The sequence below is a fragment of the Pyrgilauda ruficollis genome, unplaced genomic scaffold, assembly GCF_017590135.1.
Source record: "Pyrgilauda ruficollis isolate IOZ18807 unplaced genomic scaffold, ASM1759013v1 scaffold215, whole genome shotgun sequence".
In the NCBI taxonomy this organism is placed as follows: domain Eukaryota; kingdom Metazoa; phylum Chordata; class Aves; order Passeriformes; family Passeridae; genus Pyrgilauda; species Pyrgilauda ruficollis.
In genome coordinates this window covers 399,804-418,083 of record NW_024520873.1, presented here as the reverse complement: position 1 = coordinate 418,083, position 18,280 = coordinate 399,804, and the positions used below count along the sequence as shown (strand labels likewise).

The 18,280-nt window shown below is 48.9% G+C and overlaps 1 protein-coding gene across 3 annotated transcripts in view; it reads right to left on the bottom strand.

Annotated features, from left to right (window-relative positions):
* Positions 1 to 1,008: 1,008 nt before the first annotated feature.
* Positions 1,009 to 18,280, bottom strand: part of DIP2B (disco interacting protein 2 homolog B) — a 62,928-nt gene continuing 45,656 nt past the window's right edge. For all 3 annotated transcript variants that reach the window (XM_041468196.1, XM_041468197.1, XM_041468198.1), the window contains 22 exons: positions 17,524 to 17,638; positions 16,807 to 16,946; positions 16,468 to 16,604; positions 16,070 to 16,150; positions 15,814 to 15,941; positions 14,972 to 15,086; positions 13,799 to 14,000; positions 13,349 to 13,458; positions 13,151 to 13,231; positions 12,489 to 12,612; positions 12,011 to 12,132; positions 11,274 to 11,385; positions 10,723 to 10,832; positions 9,881 to 10,011; positions 9,194 to 9,362; positions 8,087 to 8,257; positions 7,570 to 7,631; positions 7,383 to 7,440; positions 6,801 to 6,875; positions 5,838 to 6,015; positions 4,942 to 5,065; positions 1,009 to 4,485 (listed from right to left, as the gene is read on the bottom strand). In XM_041468196.1, the coding sequence (XP_041324130.1) occupies positions 4,233 to 4,485; positions 4,942 to 5,065; positions 5,838 to 6,015; positions 6,801 to 6,875; positions 7,383 to 7,440; positions 7,570 to 7,631; positions 8,087 to 8,257; positions 9,194 to 9,362; positions 9,881 to 10,011; positions 10,723 to 10,832; positions 11,274 to 11,385; positions 12,011 to 12,132; positions 12,489 to 12,612; positions 13,151 to 13,231; positions 13,349 to 13,458; positions 13,799 to 14,000; positions 14,972 to 15,086; positions 15,814 to 15,941; positions 16,070 to 16,150; positions 16,468 to 16,604; positions 16,807 to 16,946; positions 17,524 to 17,638 (2,798 nt within the window). In that variant the 3' untranslated portion in view covers positions 1,009 to 4,232. The remainder of the gene's footprint in view (positions 4,486 to 4,941; positions 5,066 to 5,837; positions 6,016 to 6,800; positions 6,876 to 7,382; positions 7,441 to 7,569; positions 7,632 to 8,086; positions 8,258 to 9,193; positions 9,363 to 9,880; positions 10,012 to 10,722; positions 10,833 to 11,273; positions 11,386 to 12,010; positions 12,133 to 12,488; positions 12,613 to 13,150; positions 13,232 to 13,348; positions 13,459 to 13,798; positions 14,001 to 14,971; positions 15,087 to 15,813; positions 15,942 to 16,069; positions 16,151 to 16,467; positions 16,605 to 16,806; positions 16,947 to 17,523; positions 17,639 to 18,280) is intronic.

Genomic DNA, 18,280 nt, shown 5'->3' with positions numbered 1-18,280 from the left:
CTCTGGGAGCGGGATCGCCATCGCCGCCGGGAAAATCCCGAAATTCCCGAAATTCCCGCAATTCCCGCGCCCAACCGTGGGCAAAGCGCAGTGCGGCCGGGTTTTAGCGGCACGTCCCGGCCGGAATGGGGCAGGACTGTGGCCGCGATTCCTCGCGGCCGGGCCGGCGGCACTGAGGGGTTTTAAGGAAGCAGCAGGTGACGGGCTTTGCCCTTCTCGGGGTTATTCCACAGCGATTTTAGGGTCACAGTAAGGCTCTGGTGGCCCCCCACCATGGGACAGCTCCTCAGCCATCACTGGGGAGCTGAGGAAATTCGGTGTTCCCCCTAAAGCACCAACTGCACCTCTAGGATAGGAACCTGATTTTCACGGGACCCCGGAATTCCTGAGGTTAAAAAACCCCTCTGAGACCACGGAATCCAGCCTTGTCCCCAGCCCAGAGCTCTGAGCGGCACCTGCAGCCCCTCCTGGGACACCTCCAGGATGGGCACTCCAGCCCCCCCTGGGCAGCCCCAATTCCTGCCCCCTTCCCATGGGAAATTCCTGCTGTGCCCACCCTGTTCCCTCCTCCTGTCCCCGTTCCCTGGGATAAATCCCCAATCCCCCGGCTGTCCCCTCCTGCCAGGGCGTTGTGCAGAGGCAGAAATTCCCTTGATCCTCATTTTCTCCAGCCGAGCACCTTTCCCAGCTCCCTCAGGATTCTCCAGCCCCTTCCTTAGCTCTGCTCCCCAAAAACTGATTCCCAAAGGAACAGGTACAGGACACTGCCCAGCCCAGCTCCTTCACACCCCCAGAGCTCCAACACTCCTCCATACACCTGACAAAATAAAATATACTTATTAATACTATTTTTTTTAAATAATATTATTTTATTTAATAAGTATATAATACTTATACTTATTAAATAAAATATACTCCCTCTGCCCAGGATCAATTTTAACCCACGTTTTCTTCTTTAAAAATAAAATTCCTTCAAGGAAACAGCGCTGGAAGGACTAAACAAGCAACCAGGCATCAATATTTATTAACACAAGACAAAGGAAACACAATCAATGCGTTAATGGGACACTGTCCAGCCAGGTGTTAAATTTAAAAATGTAACTAATCTAATTTTAAATAAATAAAACCTTTATACATAATTACAGAATGCCGGAGTCTGGATTGGACAATGGGAAAGAGGTTGACAGAAATAAAAGCCAAAAAAAAAAAAAAAAAAAAACATCTAGGGCTGCAATTGATCTGGTTTTTATAACCTTATTTTAGGACAGTTAGTAGGACACAGCTGAATTGATTCCAACCAGAAATGAAGTGCAAATTCTAAGAAAACGGGACAGAACTGTCCTGTTCCCACAGCGTTTGCTCAGAGAAGATTCAGAAACAGTGAGACACACACAATATACTTCAGTCCAGCGGGAAGAATTCCCAGATTTTCAGTTTCACTGCAGTTCAGATGGAACCCGAGGGGCAAGAAAAGGGAATAATGTGCCCTGTGCAACCCCAGCAGCTGCAGTCACACCAGGGGGAGAGGCTGTTTTTTTGGGAAAAGCACCCAGCCCTGCCCACCTGCCAAAGTCTGGAGTGAAGGATCTCGATTTGTTCCCAAAAAATACGGAAAGATTTCTCCCAGCTACAGAGGGAGGAGTGGAATGATCTGTGGAAGGCTCGTGGCAAGACCTGAGCAGAGCTGGGGGTGGAATTTTGGGGATTCCAGAGCCCCAGCTCCATCCTCCTCCTCTCCAGCACTGCGGGAAATGGATTTACAGAAAACTCCCAAAGCACTCAGGGAATTCAGGGAAGCCAAACTGAGCAGCTTCTCCTCGTCCCTGGAATGTTCTCTCATCCCATGGGCAGCGTCCTGCAGCTCTCCAGCACACAGAAATGGAACGTGCTGGAAGATTTGGAGCACACAGGAAACTTGCAAGGTAAAACCTCAAACCACAGGAAGCTGTCAGTTCCTATCCAAACCAAAAAATAAGGGTTAAAAAAAAAAAAAAAAAAAAAAAAGATCAATCCAGTCACAATCAAAAATGCCATTTCAGGAATTTCAGCTGCCACATTTGATGGAATTAATACACACGTGGTTTTATTTGTGAAAAATCACGAATAAAAATAAAAGACAATCCTGGAATTGGACTTAAAATCTACTTCAGTGGACAAAAAATGTTTGTTGAAATAATTTATCTAAAGCCTTGAGTAAAGAAAAAGGTTCAAGACCACCAGTTTTCCCTGGAAAGGTCACACTGGAGTGAAGCTGCTTGGCCAGGCCTGGGTTGTGCAGGAAACACAAAAATGGTGACAAAGAACATGGAATAACAGGAATTTTCTGGCTGAAAGGGGAGAACAACCTTTATGCACTTTACACCCAAAATAAGCTGCAGGACCAACTGTTTTAGTCTTTGACCTGCCACTGTCCCCACTTTGTGTTCAATTTGTTAAAACTAAATACACTGAAGATTTTGTGCATATTCTGCAGTGTTAGCTGATACTGTGGAAAACACAGACAAGGTTCCAAAATGTGCCCCTGAAACCCAAAGTGTTTGTAAGTCCAGACCTGCCACGAAACTTCCAGTTCCTATTTCCCCACCAAGTATTTTTCAAAAAATATCACTTGAAACTTGTGAGTTTTCAAGCTCCTGTTTTCAGTGAGGAGCCACCAGGATGCAGCAGGAGCTTTTCAAGGACACAGCTGGGGTTTGCTCGTGGATCCACTGGACTCTGCTCCAGTAACTGCCACAGGATCTTCCAAGTCCACACCATAAAACTTTTAAAAACTGCCTAAAAACTTCGCGTGAGGTAATCTGGAACATTTGAAAAGTTTATTTACACTGTATACCACACCTGACTCAAAAAACCCTGTTGCAGGATCTGGTAGCAGCTCCCAAAGCTTCCAAAATCATATATTAGCACCCAGAGAAATGTAATTGCTGTTAGAATACAATGAATTTAAAAAAAAAAGACATAATTTTGAGTCAAAGCTCGACCACCAGCTCTCTCCCAGCCCTGCCTCCCAGCAGGAAGAGCTTGTACCTGCTCCTTTCAGGTTTCTCTTTCTTCCCATTCCCTAAGCTGGAGCTGACACAGGATGTGGAAGGCTGGGATAGCAATTTTCACAATGTTATTTAACAATGTGTTTGCCAGAATTACTGGATCCTCCAGTAAAAGAAAAATTGTGTCCAACTTAAACCTTGAATTCTCCTGCTCTTTCGGGGAATGCTTTGAGGAAAGCATTTTTGTTTGCTCCCAGTTTCCACTAAAGCCTGTTCACAGTAGTTCTGCCCTGTCTGCAGGGAGCTGAAGGAATCCCAGAGGAAGGGCACAAGCAGGGAATTCACCTGTGTGTCAACCTGAGGAATGGTTTTTCCTTTCCACACCTGGTGCCTCAGGATGAGGCAGAGGCTGTCCCTCAGCTCCCTCCTTGCACTGCCATTTCTCCCCAATTCCATGCTGAATTCAGCCTCCTGCAGAAAGATGTGCCTTAAAACCAAAGGGTTCTACACACTTGTGGCCAGAATAAAGATACAGATGAAATCAGAAACCTGGGGAAGGTGGGAGCATCTCACATTGTGTCCAAGCCAATGCCAGGATGCTGAGGACCACAAAAGTCACCTGTCCTTAAAAACATCAACCTTCAGCTGTCCTCACTAGCCAAGTTAATTTTCTATCTAAGTGAATTATGTATAATAATATTTACATATTTAAAATATAGGCAAAATTCTTTTTTAAATTCCAGAAATCTCTATATGAATAAGTAACTCTGATTCTGTAAGTTATTGATTTGGTCATGGCACAATTGTCAATAAGTTGTGTGATCCCGTGGGATGAACAGCTCCAGATGCAAAGCAGATCATGGAGTAGGGAACTGCAGAACTCTGATGACCCTTTTCTTAATAGTTTATTATCTTAACTAAATAAACCCACCCCTTATAGAATCCTAACCCGGGATTAGATAAAAATACAAATATGTACAACGGGTGAAAAAGTAACACTACTGTAAAGGCCTTGGGGATTTCATAGCTCACACACTTTCCCCCTTTGCAGTTCTCTAAAGCTCATGGTTCAGTAAACTGTTACAAACGTTTGCTGTTGCTTCTCCCATTTCCTTCACCCCACCAGGACTGAAACCCCCAGGACAAGAGGGAGGGAATGTGGCAGCAACCTCAAACTTTAGATCAAGTATTAGTAATTTTCACCAGCTTTTCTTCCATAACCACCCCGATCACTCCGTGCTCCCATCACATGTTGTAGGCCACGTAAATGGGGTCCAGCTGATCTGCCAGGAAACTGTCCCGGAGGTGCATCCTTTGTTTCTCTCCTCGGGAATTGATGGGGATGACTCCAGGATCCACCACCACCACCACACCCACTATCAGGTAATGCTCCTCCAGGACCACGTTGGTAACCAGAGGAACCAAATCCAGAGCCTCCTGCTCACAGCCACACAGCTCCACCACCACCACCAGCAGGTTGGTCCAGGTGAACACAGCACTGAAACGACAGAGGAAAAACAACACAAAACCAAGTTGTTGCCACAAAGATCCAAAGTTTTCAGTTCTTTATCCTTAGATGGGTATCACCTGCTTTGGGCTGTATTTGCAACCTAACTGCAACGTGATTTGGTCCTGATGTGACAAAAATCAGACCTATCTCAGCACTACCTGTATGAGACAGGAACCCAGTGCTGCTGTCACTGACTCAGAAACGGCTCTTTACACCCCACAGAAGGAAATCATCATTTCTGTGTTGAACTAAGGCTTGTCAGCAAACACTGAGTCTGTTCTCATCTGCAGATGGGAAATCAGGTGTATGACCTGCTGATGGCAGCACAAAAAAACCTGAATTTCCCTACTTTTTTTTCTTTATTTTTTTCAGATAAAACCCTGCATCTTTGCCTAAACTGCTGCATTTCAGCTGGGCTGGCTGCACTCCTCAGGACTGTTTTACCATTCAGCAATGCTCCTGTGGGTTCGGGACACCGAGGTCTCGATGTCGATGGGGTGGTACCGCAGCCCCCGCAGCTCCAGGGTCTCATCCAGGGCTCCCACAACGTACAGGGCATCATGGCGCTCTGCGAGAGAGGAGAGGAGGGGGAATAAACGGAATTCTGTAAATAAAACTTATCTCTTGTATAAGCTAAAGAATCCCAGAATGGTTTGCGTTGGAAGGGACCTTAAAGCCCATCCAGTCCCATGCTCTGCTAGGGACAGGGACACTGCCCTCCATGGAATGCCCAGGTCCCTGCCAGCCGTGCCCTCCTCAGGATGCCCAGGTTTTCCCTGCCAGCCGTGCCCCCCTCGGGATGCCCAGGCTGCCGTGCCCCCCTCGGGATGCCCAGGCTGCCGTGCCCACCCACCCCCGCGGGCCGCGGTGAGCTCGGTGCGCCGCACGAAGCCCAGGTAGCCGGTGCGGGCCCAGAGCGTCTGCGCCGCGTCCCCGAAGCTCAGGCGGGTGTTGAAGTGGTCGGCCTGAAGGGTCTCGTTGTCGTAGATGGTGTAGTAGCCGCTGGCTGTGTGGGGGCTGTTCACCCAGATCTGTGCAGGGAGGGGAGAAGGGTCAGACCCCCACGCTGCCCACAGGGAGAATCTGCCCACTGGAGTGGGGAAAGGAACTGCAATGAGAAGGCTCTGGTTTCATCTGTGGTTTTTTGGATCTGAAAGATTCAGCTTGAACTTCCAAATAACCTGCTGCCCAGATTTCCCTGCCAGCTGTGCCCTCCATGGAATGCCCAGGTTTCCCTGCCAGCCGTGCCCCCCTCGGGATGCCCAGGCTGCCGTGCCCCCCTCGGGATGCCCAGGCTGCCGTGCCCCCCTCGGGATGCCCAGGCTGCCGTGCCCACCCACCCCCGCTGGCCGCGGTGAGCTCGGTGCGCCGCACGAAGCCCAGGTAGCCGGTGCGGGCCCAGAGCGTCTGCGCCGCGTCCCCGAAGCTCAGGCGGGTGTTGAAGTGGTCGGCCTGAAGGGTCTCGTTGTCGTAGATGGTGTAGTAGCCGCTGGCTGTGTGGGGGCTGTTCACCCAGATCTGTGCAGGGAGGGGAGAAGGGTCAGACCCCCACGCTGCCCACAGGGAGAATCTGCCCACTGGAGTGGGGAAAGGAACTGCAATGAGAAGGCTCTGGTTTCATCTGTGGTTTTTTGGATCTGAAAGATTCAGCTTGAACTTCCAAATAACCTGCAGAATCTTAAAAGTGCACCTTGAGATGTAGTCTCAAGGAACTGCAATAAGAAGGTTCTGGTTTCATCTGTGGTTTTTTGGATCTGAAAGATTCAGCTTGAACTTCCAAATAACCTGCAGAATCTTAAAAGTGCACCTTGAGATGTAGTCTCAAGGAACTGCAATAAGAAGGTTCTGGTTTCATCTGTGGTTTTTTGGATCTGAAAGATTCAGCTTGAACTTCCAAATAACCTGCAGAATCTAAAAAGTGCACCTTGAGATGTAGTCTTGCAGTAACTGTAACTGAGGATTCACTGAGTAAATAAATTGTGGGTTTTTAACACGTCAAGTCCAAAACTGGATAATAATCCATCAACACAGATCAATATACTGGTGTGTAATCAAAGCAAGGAAAGCCAAATGTAAATTATGTTATTTGGGAGCCAGTTTAGGGTGGGAGATTTAGGGTGGAACAAGTTTCTTTTCAAGTGGGTTATCTTTAAACTTGACAGTGAAATAACACCCAAATTCTGAACGCTCCAGCAATAATTCATCTTACAAAGGCCTGTATCACAGCTCCAAACTGTCCCCCAGCAGAGAAGAGCCCAAGGAGCAGCAGGAAAAGGTCCCCAAGGAGCAAAACCTGCACTTACCTCCCCAAGGTGAGAATCTCCCAGAGGCCCTTTTGTCTCTGGATTGACAATGACCACTTTGACTCCAGGCAGAATCTAAAGAGCACAAGAAGGAAATGTCCAATTCTTGCTGGATTATCTTCAGCGTAATAAAACACACAGGCTGTTCAATCAGGGCAGGATTGCACCCATGGACAGCACAAACAGGGATAAAACAGGCCAGGACAGGTACAGCAAGGCAAGATCAGGGTATGGAGGCATTCCATGGCTCCAGGGTCATACAAGTTAAGATATTCTGACCTTGATTTGGAAGAATTCAGCTAAAAAACTACAGGAAAACCTCTTTCTGTTAAGCTATGAGGGAGTAAGAGCTACAGTAAATCCCAACTACAGCCTGATTTCAAGAATACCAGAGCCCACACTTGTGATATGGTTCATTTACTGCAAAATAGACCAATTCCCCCAACAGCTCCAGCAAAAAACACTCCTAAATCAACAGGTAATCCCTTATAATCAAATTCCAGAGGGACAGTGTAACCAAGTGCCACAGGACTGTCCTTCCCAGCTACAAAGGCAGTGGGAAGCAGGGAGACATGGAATTACCTTCCCAGACTCAGAGAGCAGCAGGCTCTGTGGAGCTCCTCGTTCCACCAGGCGGACTCTGAATGTCAAGAAAAAAAACATTGTCAGGGGGAAAAACAGAGCTGAAGTGTCTGGAGCAGTGTGAAAACTCAGCACCACTGCAGGGTTTTATATAGTTAATAAATTGGTTTAAGTGAACTTACAGTACCTGTCATGTCTCAAGGATTTCAGGTCTACATACACCGTGGTGGGATCTGGCCCCGATGTTCCCTGAGGAGTTAATATTTAAAAAATACTGATGTATTTAGGGCAGTCAGGAGAACTTCTGCCTGAGCCTAGAAACATTTCCAGGGGCTTCTTGCAGCAGAATTCCTACTCATATTCCCCCACCTTTGCAGCTGCACCCTTCAGTAAGCAGGTGACTTTCTGGAACACTGTGTGGGAAGGAGCCTTGGGGAGAGGGGAGAGACACCCCAAGCCCTTTCAGCCACCAGCCTGGAGCAACTAGGCACTGTTTATGCGGGAATAAACAGCTCAGATTCACGTTTCACTTGTTTTGAGCATCTGTGATACGATTTGGCAGCCGAAAATGAGAAAAGCTGCTTAAATCTTGTGCCAGCTGTTCTCTACAGGGCAGATGTTGGGCTTCAGAAATGCGCGCAGATGGGGAGCGTGGAATCTGCAACCTGGTGCCAGTGACAATGAGGAGCCCTGGGAAGCCTCACCTGTAAACAGATGGCCACGTTGACCCGTGAGCCAAAGGTGGTGCTCACGGCCCGGGAGGACAACCCGATGTCCTTGAAGAGCTTGGAGAAGGAGTGAGTGAGGGACACGCGCGGCCGCTCCTCTGCCACCACCACGCAGGTCCGCACACAGGACAGGTTAATGCCTCGGGCCTGCACACAAACACCAGGAAAAGGGCTGCAGGTGCTCATCTGGCTCCTCTCAGTAAGTTATGTTTGCTTCTTAGCACTGAAATTACTCAGGAAATGCAGGACAAACTCGGTTCTTGTGTTCCGAGCTACTCTCCCTTCTGATTCTGTTTGTAATTATAAATCGTGTCTGACCAGAGCCTGGAAATGCAGCCAGAGCAAGACATGGACTGACAGAGCTCCCTCCTCTGCCCCAGCTCTCAGCACAGCTGCTCAGCTGAGATTACACCTCTGAGTCACTGCTTATACAGATGGAAACCAAACCCAGGCAGAATAAAGCCAACCACTGGGATTGCATGGACTCTTCAACAACCCTGGCACCTGAATCCATTATTATTTCTGTGGTGAATGCTCTGACCAGCACCAGGCAGGAGCTCCCATGTGCTGCTCACCTGGTGACACAGCCCAGGCACCTGCAGAGCTCTGTGCCAGCCAGAGAACAAGGCTGAGCCTTGATCTCACAGAGCAACAATCCAGGAAATCCCAGGGAAAAAACCACCTCAGGCACGGCATGGAGCTATTTTTTCCCTTCTCTCATCTCCAAGGAGAACACACCTCCATTGAGCAGCTCTCCTGACATGTGCTTTCCATCATGTGCTGGCCTGAGCTCCACTGCAGACTGTTACATAAGGAATCTGCTGCAGAGCAGCACTGGGATCCTCCCTGCTCAGGGCTGCCCTGACATTCCCTCACAGGTGCTCCCTGCACTGCTAGAGCCCCTGCTCCTCCCCAATCCTCTCCCCTCCCAGGGAGATTTGCTTTTGGAGATTTGATTTTGGAGCACCTCTGGCCTGGAGATTTGTGCAACAGGAAAATCTGTATTTAACAATCATATCACTTTGCTTTACTACCAGAGCTTCCTTAATTTACGTGACGTAACACTCAGGAAATGTTTCTTACCTTTAACATTTCAACTTGGTTTCCAAGTCCCTTTGTACACAGTTCCATGACTGAATAGGAACAGAAAGTGTCCCTTATTTTATACTGGCTGACAGTAGATAACCAGAGAAAAAGATTGGATTCCAGCTCCATAGGAGGAATTAAAATTGACTGATGTCCAGAATACACACTGTGAAGAACATTAAGGGAGAAAACATTTTAGTGAAGCTTGTAGTTATCTTTAAATTAATATTTATTGTATTTGCACATTACGTTCCTGCTAGTCCAAAGGCAGGTTGTGGGACTGCAGCTGAGGCAAACTGGAGCAGCAACATTTTAAAAATACAGCTTACTGTACAAGAATAACAATTTATCCACACACAAACACACACTGACAGTGAAGGAAGAGAACTGGCTCAACCCCACAGAGAACAAAACCTCCCTTACTGCAACATGTAATCAAGGAAGAAAGGGAAGAGAAACATTCTGAAGCCAGGAATATTTGGCAGCATAAACACACATAATCAAGATGGGATAACATCTTGCTAATCTACAGCAAAAGGGAACATGTTGTTGTCAGTTCCAAGATAAATTTCCCCCTTAGTGTAAATTAAGTCATTCCGTAATGTCAACACGTCTGTAATTACACCCATTTCCCATTTCCAACCAGCCAAGAGTTAATCTGCCCCTCTGCCCAGAAAGTCCTACCTGCAAAGGCACCAGAGCACAAATCCCAGCCCGCAGTAGGGGTCCAGACAAATGGCAATCTGCCGGGAGGAGTAGAGCTCACACTGGAGCTTGATGGCCCTGCACAGGCCACTGACTGCAGCGTGGGACATCTGCAACACAGGGGACACTGCTGAGCCCAGGCCAGCACCCAGGCACCCCCAGGTGAGAGCAAAGGAGGTTCATGGAGAGCTGGTGTGCAGGCAAGACCATGGTTTGGTTCCTGAGCTTCCACAGCAGAGCCCTGACACCAACAGTGACACCAGCAGCTAAACTCGCAGATGTTTGAGTTCCACTTCAACATGAGCAAGAACTCTCCATGGAGGGGGCAGAGCACTGGGACAGCTGCCCAGGGTGGTTGTGGAGACATTCCAAACCCACCTGGACATGTTCCTGTGTCACCTGCCCTGCGTGACCCTGCCTTGGACTGGGAGATCTCCAGAGGTCCCTCCCAACCCTGACTATCCTGTGACTCCAACTCCAAAGACACATGAGCCTTAACAACAGTCTAAGGCTTTCCTTTTTAGTTTCTTATCCTCTTTTTTTTCTGACTGCATCCCTCTTCTGCTCTTGGTGGAGCTCAGAACTCTGCTGCTCTCCCAAGGCAGCTCTCCAGGTGGAGGCAGCAGCAGAATTCCTGACCCCACTGTGCAGACCTGTTTCCCTCCTTGGCAGAATTCAGTGAACTGAAGCCCACAGCTTTGTTAGAAGAAAATCAGGGTCTTTGTTTAAGCTAGAAGTTGGAGGTGGAGGTCAAGGGGAGGTGGCTCAGAGGGTCAGGCAATACAAGACACAAATGCCCATTTCCTAACTCGTTACTATACCTTTACTCCTGTGAGCATGCCTGTTGTGGAAACACTAAAATCTAGATATGCCAACATTTCGGGTGTGGGTGGCTTATAGATCTGGGCCAGCCTCTTCCTGGGCAAGTCATCTGTGCAAGAGAGAAACAAACGGGTTAATTTTGGTTACTTGACTGGTATTTGAAAGGAGAACACGACTTTTCAAAACACCAGAGATGGAAGATAAAGCCTTCCACTAATTCTCTTTCCAGAAGAGACAGGCTAGTGCATGGCAAAACTCTTGCCAAAGCTCCCACATAGAAAATTATTTATTCTCAGGAAAAGGGAGAAAAGACCAACTCGTCCTTGTCTTAAGCAGATTAAAAGTTGTCTGCAGAAATCACTGTAATCATTTCCCATGCACAGCTCAATACAGAAGAGTTCTCAGAGAACAAGGGCACATTTTGGATAGCTTTTGTACATATTCAAACAAATTTTCAAGAGCCACTCAATGAAATGGGAGACAGTCCCTTTGGAAGTCAGCAGTCACCCCTCCACAGGACTTCAAGGAGCCTCTTGGCCAGGGAGCTCACCTGTGTCAATGATGGTTGGCCAGGTTTTCACATCCACAGCACCAGCTGCCTCTCTGGACTTGAGCAGCCTCATCAAGGTCTGGGTTGTGAGGATGCAGGCGGCTTTGCTGACCTGCAAAGATGAACACTCACTGAAACAGAGGCAAGAGCATGTCCCAGCAGCAGAGCCACTGTAAGAGCTGATGTGCAGAGATTATTTTATCATCTACAGCCACTTTCTTTCAGCAAACCTGAATTTCTTTCTCTGCCTTTTGCACACTCTGCTTTGCTTCCCCTTCACTAAGCCCCCAGTGCAGCCCAGCCTGCACAGACCCTGGCAGAACCTCTGGAGCAGGAGAGAAGGTGTCACAGCAAGATCCAGCTTTCTTCCCCGTGCTGTCTCCTGGTTACTGGGCTTGGGAAGTGACTTAACTGCAGGATCTGGACTTCCCCAGCATTAAGGAGTGTCAAGGTGAAATTCTGGGTGGCAACACCATGTGGGTGTTCTCAGACAGCACCTGCACTCCGTGTGTGAGGAGGGGGTTCTCTCTGCCATATTCTCAAGGAGAACACTGTCCCTCAGCTCCAAGATGTGCCTCGACCCCTCTCACACAGACACCACGAGCTCGGTGTCACCCCTGAAGCACGAGGCTGGAGCGGACAGTGTGACTCTCAGGAGCCTGTGAGCAACCCAGCCCTGCTCCAGCCACAGTCCCTGTGACACAGGGGTCACCCCTGGAGCCCAGGCTGTCACTCACCTCCACGATCATCCTCACTGTGGGCAGTGTTGCCACCAGGCTCTGGGCGTGGGGCGGGCGCACGGTGACAGGGACACAGCCCGAGTACAGGCAGCCGTAGAAGGCCGTGATGAGCTCGATGCCTGCAAGGACACCACAGCTGAGTGACACTGAGGGACACTGGGCAGGGACCCCTGGGCACAGCAGGGCACTGCCACTCCTCCCGTGGGGTTTCCACAGCTCAGATGGGCAACATCAGCAGCCCAGCACCAAGGGCAGCAGCACAAGGAAGCTGAGAAAGCTTGGGACAGGGAATGGGGAAAGTAAAGGAACCACACAGGAAAGCATCTCCATCATAGAGGAAAAGAACATCAAATGACTCAAAAGTCAGTCAGGACACACCAGTGAGCACCTCCCAGTAGTACTGAGTGCCCTTCTCAGATCCCAGTGAGATTCCAAAGCAAGCCCAGGCTGTGTTTCCCCAGTGGGACTCACTCACCAGGAGGATAAAGAAGCACCACATTGTCTCCTGCATTGAGATGGCCTTTGTCACACAGCACTGATGCGATTCTCTCAGCCTTTTTGTGCAGCTGAAGGCAGGTGGCCGTGCACACAGTGGTTCCCTTGAAAGGAGACAAAAATGCTCTAAACAGGGGCTGGCACAACACAAACTGGCTGCTCTGAGATAAACCCAAGCTTGCTGGCTAGCAGGAGGCTACAGCTAAGAGTTATCTCTACCTAAAGGCTGCTGGCGCCCAGTGAGCCACTCATCCACTACAGTACCAAAGGACAGAGATGGAGTTAGATCTGCTCTAGAAAATTCTACCTTCCAGGGAGTCAGTTCAGGTCTTCTTGCACCAGAACCTTGCCAGAATATACTCAACACCATTGATAAGGATGGTGGCACCAAGGGATACACCATTAACTGATACAGGAACCAGTGGGACCTACAAACACGCTCAGTTTTAAAATGAAGTGTCAAACCATGAGAGCCATTTGCTGCAGGGACCTAGAGGGTCAAAGGGTCAAGTTTTAAGTTACAAATCTATGGGCAAAATCTGATACAGAGGTTAAAGAGAGGCACTGCAGAGGGCAAAAGATTTTAAAGACTCTCCAACTGGCACTGGACCTTAAAACCCAACAACTCAGCACTGACTGTACCTTGGCATTCAATAAAAGGAAGAGTGGATGGTCAGGAGTCGCTTGAGCTCTCCACTGCAACACTTCTGTCAGGAACTGGTGCTGGAAGAGACAGGAAGAATTCAACACTAGCTTCTCCTTCAGTACTTCCCACTGCTGCTCTGCACACAGGAGGGAAAACTCCTTCCCATTCTCCAGCTGTCACAAACACTGATTTACCTTTTTAACTAAATCATTGTCTTCTATTTGACCCAGATCTCTCCCAGAGGCTTGAGCGATTCTCTTCCCAGCAACCAGGTTCCCCACCATCACAGAGGCAGGGCCCACACCTGGGGAGAGAAGGCAGCACTTGGGGAAGGAGCAGAGCAAAGGCACAGAGAGTCCCTGCAGAGGATCCCACTGCTCCTGGGAATGAGCCTCACTGATGGAGTTCAGCAGGCACTGCTGGTCTCTATTCATCAGGAGGGAGAATCCCAGTGAGTTCAAAGGTGGGAATTAAAATTCCTGACTAACACATGCAAAGAGAGGCCTGGAACACACCCCAGCCACGGGGCACAAGGCAGGCCCTGGTCCCCAGCAGCTGGGACAGGGAGCAGCACATCACCCGGGTTCCTGGGGCTGAGCACTGAGCCCCAGTTCAACAACACCAAACAAAAGGCTTCAGGTTACCTGGCTGTTTCTGCCTGGGCTTTGGCAAGTTTGTCACACAAGTGTGTGGGCACATGAGGATGTTGCAGGGGTGCAGAGAGCCCTCCAGAAAGTGCTGTTTGGTTTGGGAGATGTGGATCCCTCCCAGCGGAGTTTTTGGCAATGTGTTGGCTGGCACCAGAGCAAGGCAGTAAACACCCACTTGGTGAATGCTGTCAATTGCCTAGAGAAAGGAGAGATGGTCACTGGCATTCCTGGCACTGCTGGACACAGTCTGCTGCTGCTGATGCACCGAGACACTGCAAGACAAATCCCTGGGCTTGTGACTCAATCACTGAGATCCCATTTGACCTCTGTGCCTCCAGTGAGTCCTGCAGTGAGCCTGAAGTGCTGGGTACATCCTTGCCTTTACAGCCCATCTCATAGACAACAAATCCATTTTTAAATCTTTCATGACCAAAATCCCAAAATATCCAGTGTTGATGATGAATCACACGATTCTGATCTCGGGATTGTATCCATCTGTCTCTCTGAACCATCACACTCTGTTCCCTCCTGCCCGCCTCAGCATTCAGGCATCTGATCCATTATTCAGAGCACCAGGTACTTCCCTGGTTTTCCACCCCAGCTTGCACACTTCACTCCCTGAATGTCACTCCTGGAATGACACACATGCAGTGCAGGCAGCTCTCAAAGGAAGTTCTTGCCACTCGTTCTTTTAGGACCACACTCATTCAGCTGTTCTGGCCTTTCCCTGCCCACGTGGTCCCTGCTGAAAATGCACCTCCAAAGAAAAGGGTGGCTTTAAAGCCAAACTCTGAGCTCCACATGATCCAGACTAAAAGCAGAGCTCCAAAGCTTGAGCACAGATGTGCTTTGCAGTTCTGAGAGGAGACTGCCAGAGCCCCTCTGCTCTCTGAGATTCATGGAATCCCAGACTGGTCGAGGAATTTCTTCCCAAAATTTAACTTAAATTCCTCCTCTTTCAGTTTGAATCCATTCCCCTTGTCCAGTCACTCCAGTTCTCTGAGGACACAACAGAACAGCTTGGACACAGCTTGTGACCCTGCACAAACACCTTGAGCCAAGGGGGATGCAAAGCTTGTGGCAGCTCCATCCCTGTGCTCTCTCCATCCCTGTGCTCCCTCTGCTCTGCCCACACCCCAAAAGCTGCAGGATTTGCCCTGGCTGTACCTGCAGCACCCGACTCATCCACTGGAAACTGTCCTCCTCAGATGCATCTGGCCTCTGCTCTGCCACCACCACGATCCTCTCGTCGTAGAACACAGACACGGAGAACACAGCAATCCTAAGGAAAAGGGCAGAGCCACACTCCAGTTTCACTGCTCAGAAACAGGAGGCCAAGGAGAGATTAAAGACAGCACTTCTTCACAGAATTCACACTTGTTAAAACAACCATGGGGCAAAAGCAAGAGAAAAAGCATCAGACAATTAATATTGAGTCAAAATTGAAGACTGGGGAGTATTTAAGGGGTTAATTCCACTTTCTGATGGAATTTCCATATGGCACAGTCCCCTGTTCTCCCAACCTGCTGTCACATTCTTGTTCCAATTTCTGGCAAAGCCCAAATGAAAGAAGATTTAAAGGCACCCACAGGATGGTTTAAAATCTCCCAGTAAGTCTTGGAGATATGAGCTCCAGCCCTGCCTGAAGATCTAGAAAATTACATCCACAACTGCTAAATAAAAATCAAATATCTTTGGACATTAATGAAACTCCTCCTTGCTGCACCAGCCAGCAGCTAACTACTGCAACTCTGCAGGGACAGAGAATTAATTTCTCCATGTGGCTGACTTATCTTGTTACTTGATTGCTTTCCCTGAAGCACAGACTTGATGAAAAGCCAGGCTGGACAGCGGGAAAAAGATCTGTGTTGGGCAGGATCAGGGCAATTACTACCTAAATCAAAAATATGTTTACTTTAACTGAGCTACCAAAGAGAAATCCAAGAAAGTACTAAAGCTTGTGCTTTGCTTTATTACATGCAGCAGGGGATGGGGTTTCTTGTGCTGACCTTCCTCTGTAAACTGTTTTTATTGACTCCACAGCCAGTCCAGTGGCCACGATGTCATCGGCGTTGTGCCTTCTCCCGCTCACGGTCAGCAACCCGTCCATTTTCCCAACCACAAACACCAAACTGCCCTGCAAGACAAGAAGGCAACAGTGAGGAACTCACAGCGAGCTCTTCTCACACATCATCCCTCCCCAAAAGCTTTTCTCTGAAATGCTGAAGGGCCAGAGCAGTGCAGGCTCTGAGCTGCCTCACGTACAGGTCCAACAAATCCCAGCAAGCCGGAGCGCACGAAGGGCACTTCCCCCACTGGAGAGCCAGAGGAGTTCACAGGGATCACCTGCAACACAAGGGAGCACATTGGAGGCCTGAGGAGAGAAAAACCTTCCCAAACCACCCCAAAATTGTGGAGAAAAACCACCCCAAGAATTGCACTTAACGTGAGTGAAGGGAAGAGGAGAAGGGCAGGGAACCCTCGGTACAGCCAGGGTGGGAGATGTTTATGGAGGGGATTCTGAGGATCTCTAACTGCAAGGAGATTTCCAGTGCACGTTTATAAAAAACAACATTAACGCTTCAGTTACAAACCCAAGGGGTTGTACAACACCAGTTTTACACAGAAAATGGGGCAGGAAAGATGCATTCTGCTAGACGTACCTCGAAAGTATTCTTTGTCACCCCTGCCAGCCCATAGTACATCATTCCTCCTGCTCTGGAGCTCACACAGATTTCACCAATCTCGTCTGTTTTACAGAGCTGGGGTGGCCCATCTGGTTTCACTATACACATCATGCCTAGGACAAATCAGGCTTTGTTAAAAACAGCTCCCAAATTTTGCCCTGTGTGAGAACTGACACGTTTAATCGTGACAGAAACGACCGAGTCTGGCACTGCCCCACCTCTCCCACACCGAAGCTGATATGGGAGAGAACACTGACCCATTCTGCTCCTAAAACACCCCCAAAAACATCTCACATCAGCCTGCTCTCTTTTTACCTCCTGGCATCACGTGCCCGACATCCTGGACAGTGAGAGCAGAGTTTTTATCTTCAGTGTTGACTCGAATCACACCGAAACTCAGCCCGTTCATGGACAGGATGGCTCTGCCTGGCAGAGGGGCCCCGGGGACTCCAGGCCTGGGAAGGACACAAAATGAATAAATACTCTCCATCCAGGCTTGGTGTTAGAGATGTTAGATCTCTCAGATGGAAATGGCACAGCAACAGAAATAGGTGCATTCAGTGTCTCTGCTTTGCATAACCATTTCTGAATGTGATTGCAGTAAGGATCCCCACCCAAATTTTTAATCCCTAAGGAATTGTGTTCCTGGGCACTGCAGCTCCTCTGCCAGCTCCTTATCTCACCCCATGGCAAACCCCAGCTCCCAGGCCACATGACTGCAGGCAGTTTCTTACAGAAGGCAGCAATGGACAGAAACAGAGTATGAGAATGTCCAAATGATCTCAAATCTCATCTCAGATTCAGAACACCTCCCAGGCTGTGGAAATCAGGAGGAGCAAAAAGCAGCTCAGGCACCGCTGAGCTGCCACACACCTCAGAAATCACCTGGATCTCAGGAGGGAGGTTTAAAGCTCAGCAACCTGAATACCTGAGCACACAGAGTAAATGTCAGAGGAGTTTATTACATGCTCAAATCAACTCTGACCAACCCACGTGTGAAGAAAGCCCAGGCTGGATGACTCAGTCTGTTACCTCCGGATTGCAACGGTCATCGCTTCGGGGGAGGTGGCACAGGGACAAATCGCCTCTGGTTTGAGTCCATGGCTCTGAAACAAGCTCAGGAAGGCATCACAGGAGGAAACAGACCCTAGGAAGAAAGAAAAGATGCCACTAGGACTTCACAGGTATTGATTTCATGCCCATCTACAGGAAAGGTCAGGAGGAGGATTTGGGAAACTCCAGGAGGAAGCAGCCTCAAGTTGTGCTGGGGAGGTTTAGGTTGGACATGAAGGAAAATCTCCTCACTCCAAGGATGGTCAGGCATTGGAACAAGCCCAGACTGGACGTTCACACATTGGATTCTGCCCAGAGCAGTGGTGGAATCACAATCCCTGGAGGGATTTAAAGGATGTGTGGATGTGGCACTTGGGGACAGGGTTTAGTGGTGAACATGGTGCTAGGTGAAGAGCTGGATTCGATGGTCTTAAAGGTCTTTTCCAGCCTGAACGTTTTATAAAGTTATCAGAGGTTATAAAATTATAAAGTCATCAGTGTTTATAAAATCAGAGGTTATAAAACCTCTGATTTTATAAACACTGCCTCCTATCCAACTCTCCCCTTTCCTGCTTTGCAGGATCTCCCACAACCCAAAAGACGGCAACACAAAATCCTTGAAACACCCTCGTCCTGTGCCCAAGCAGCAGGAGGCAGAGCTCTGCCCCAAAGGAGAGCTCCAAGCAGCTGATCCTGCTGCCAGGGGCTGCAGTGAGAGGCCTGGGCAGGGCTGGGG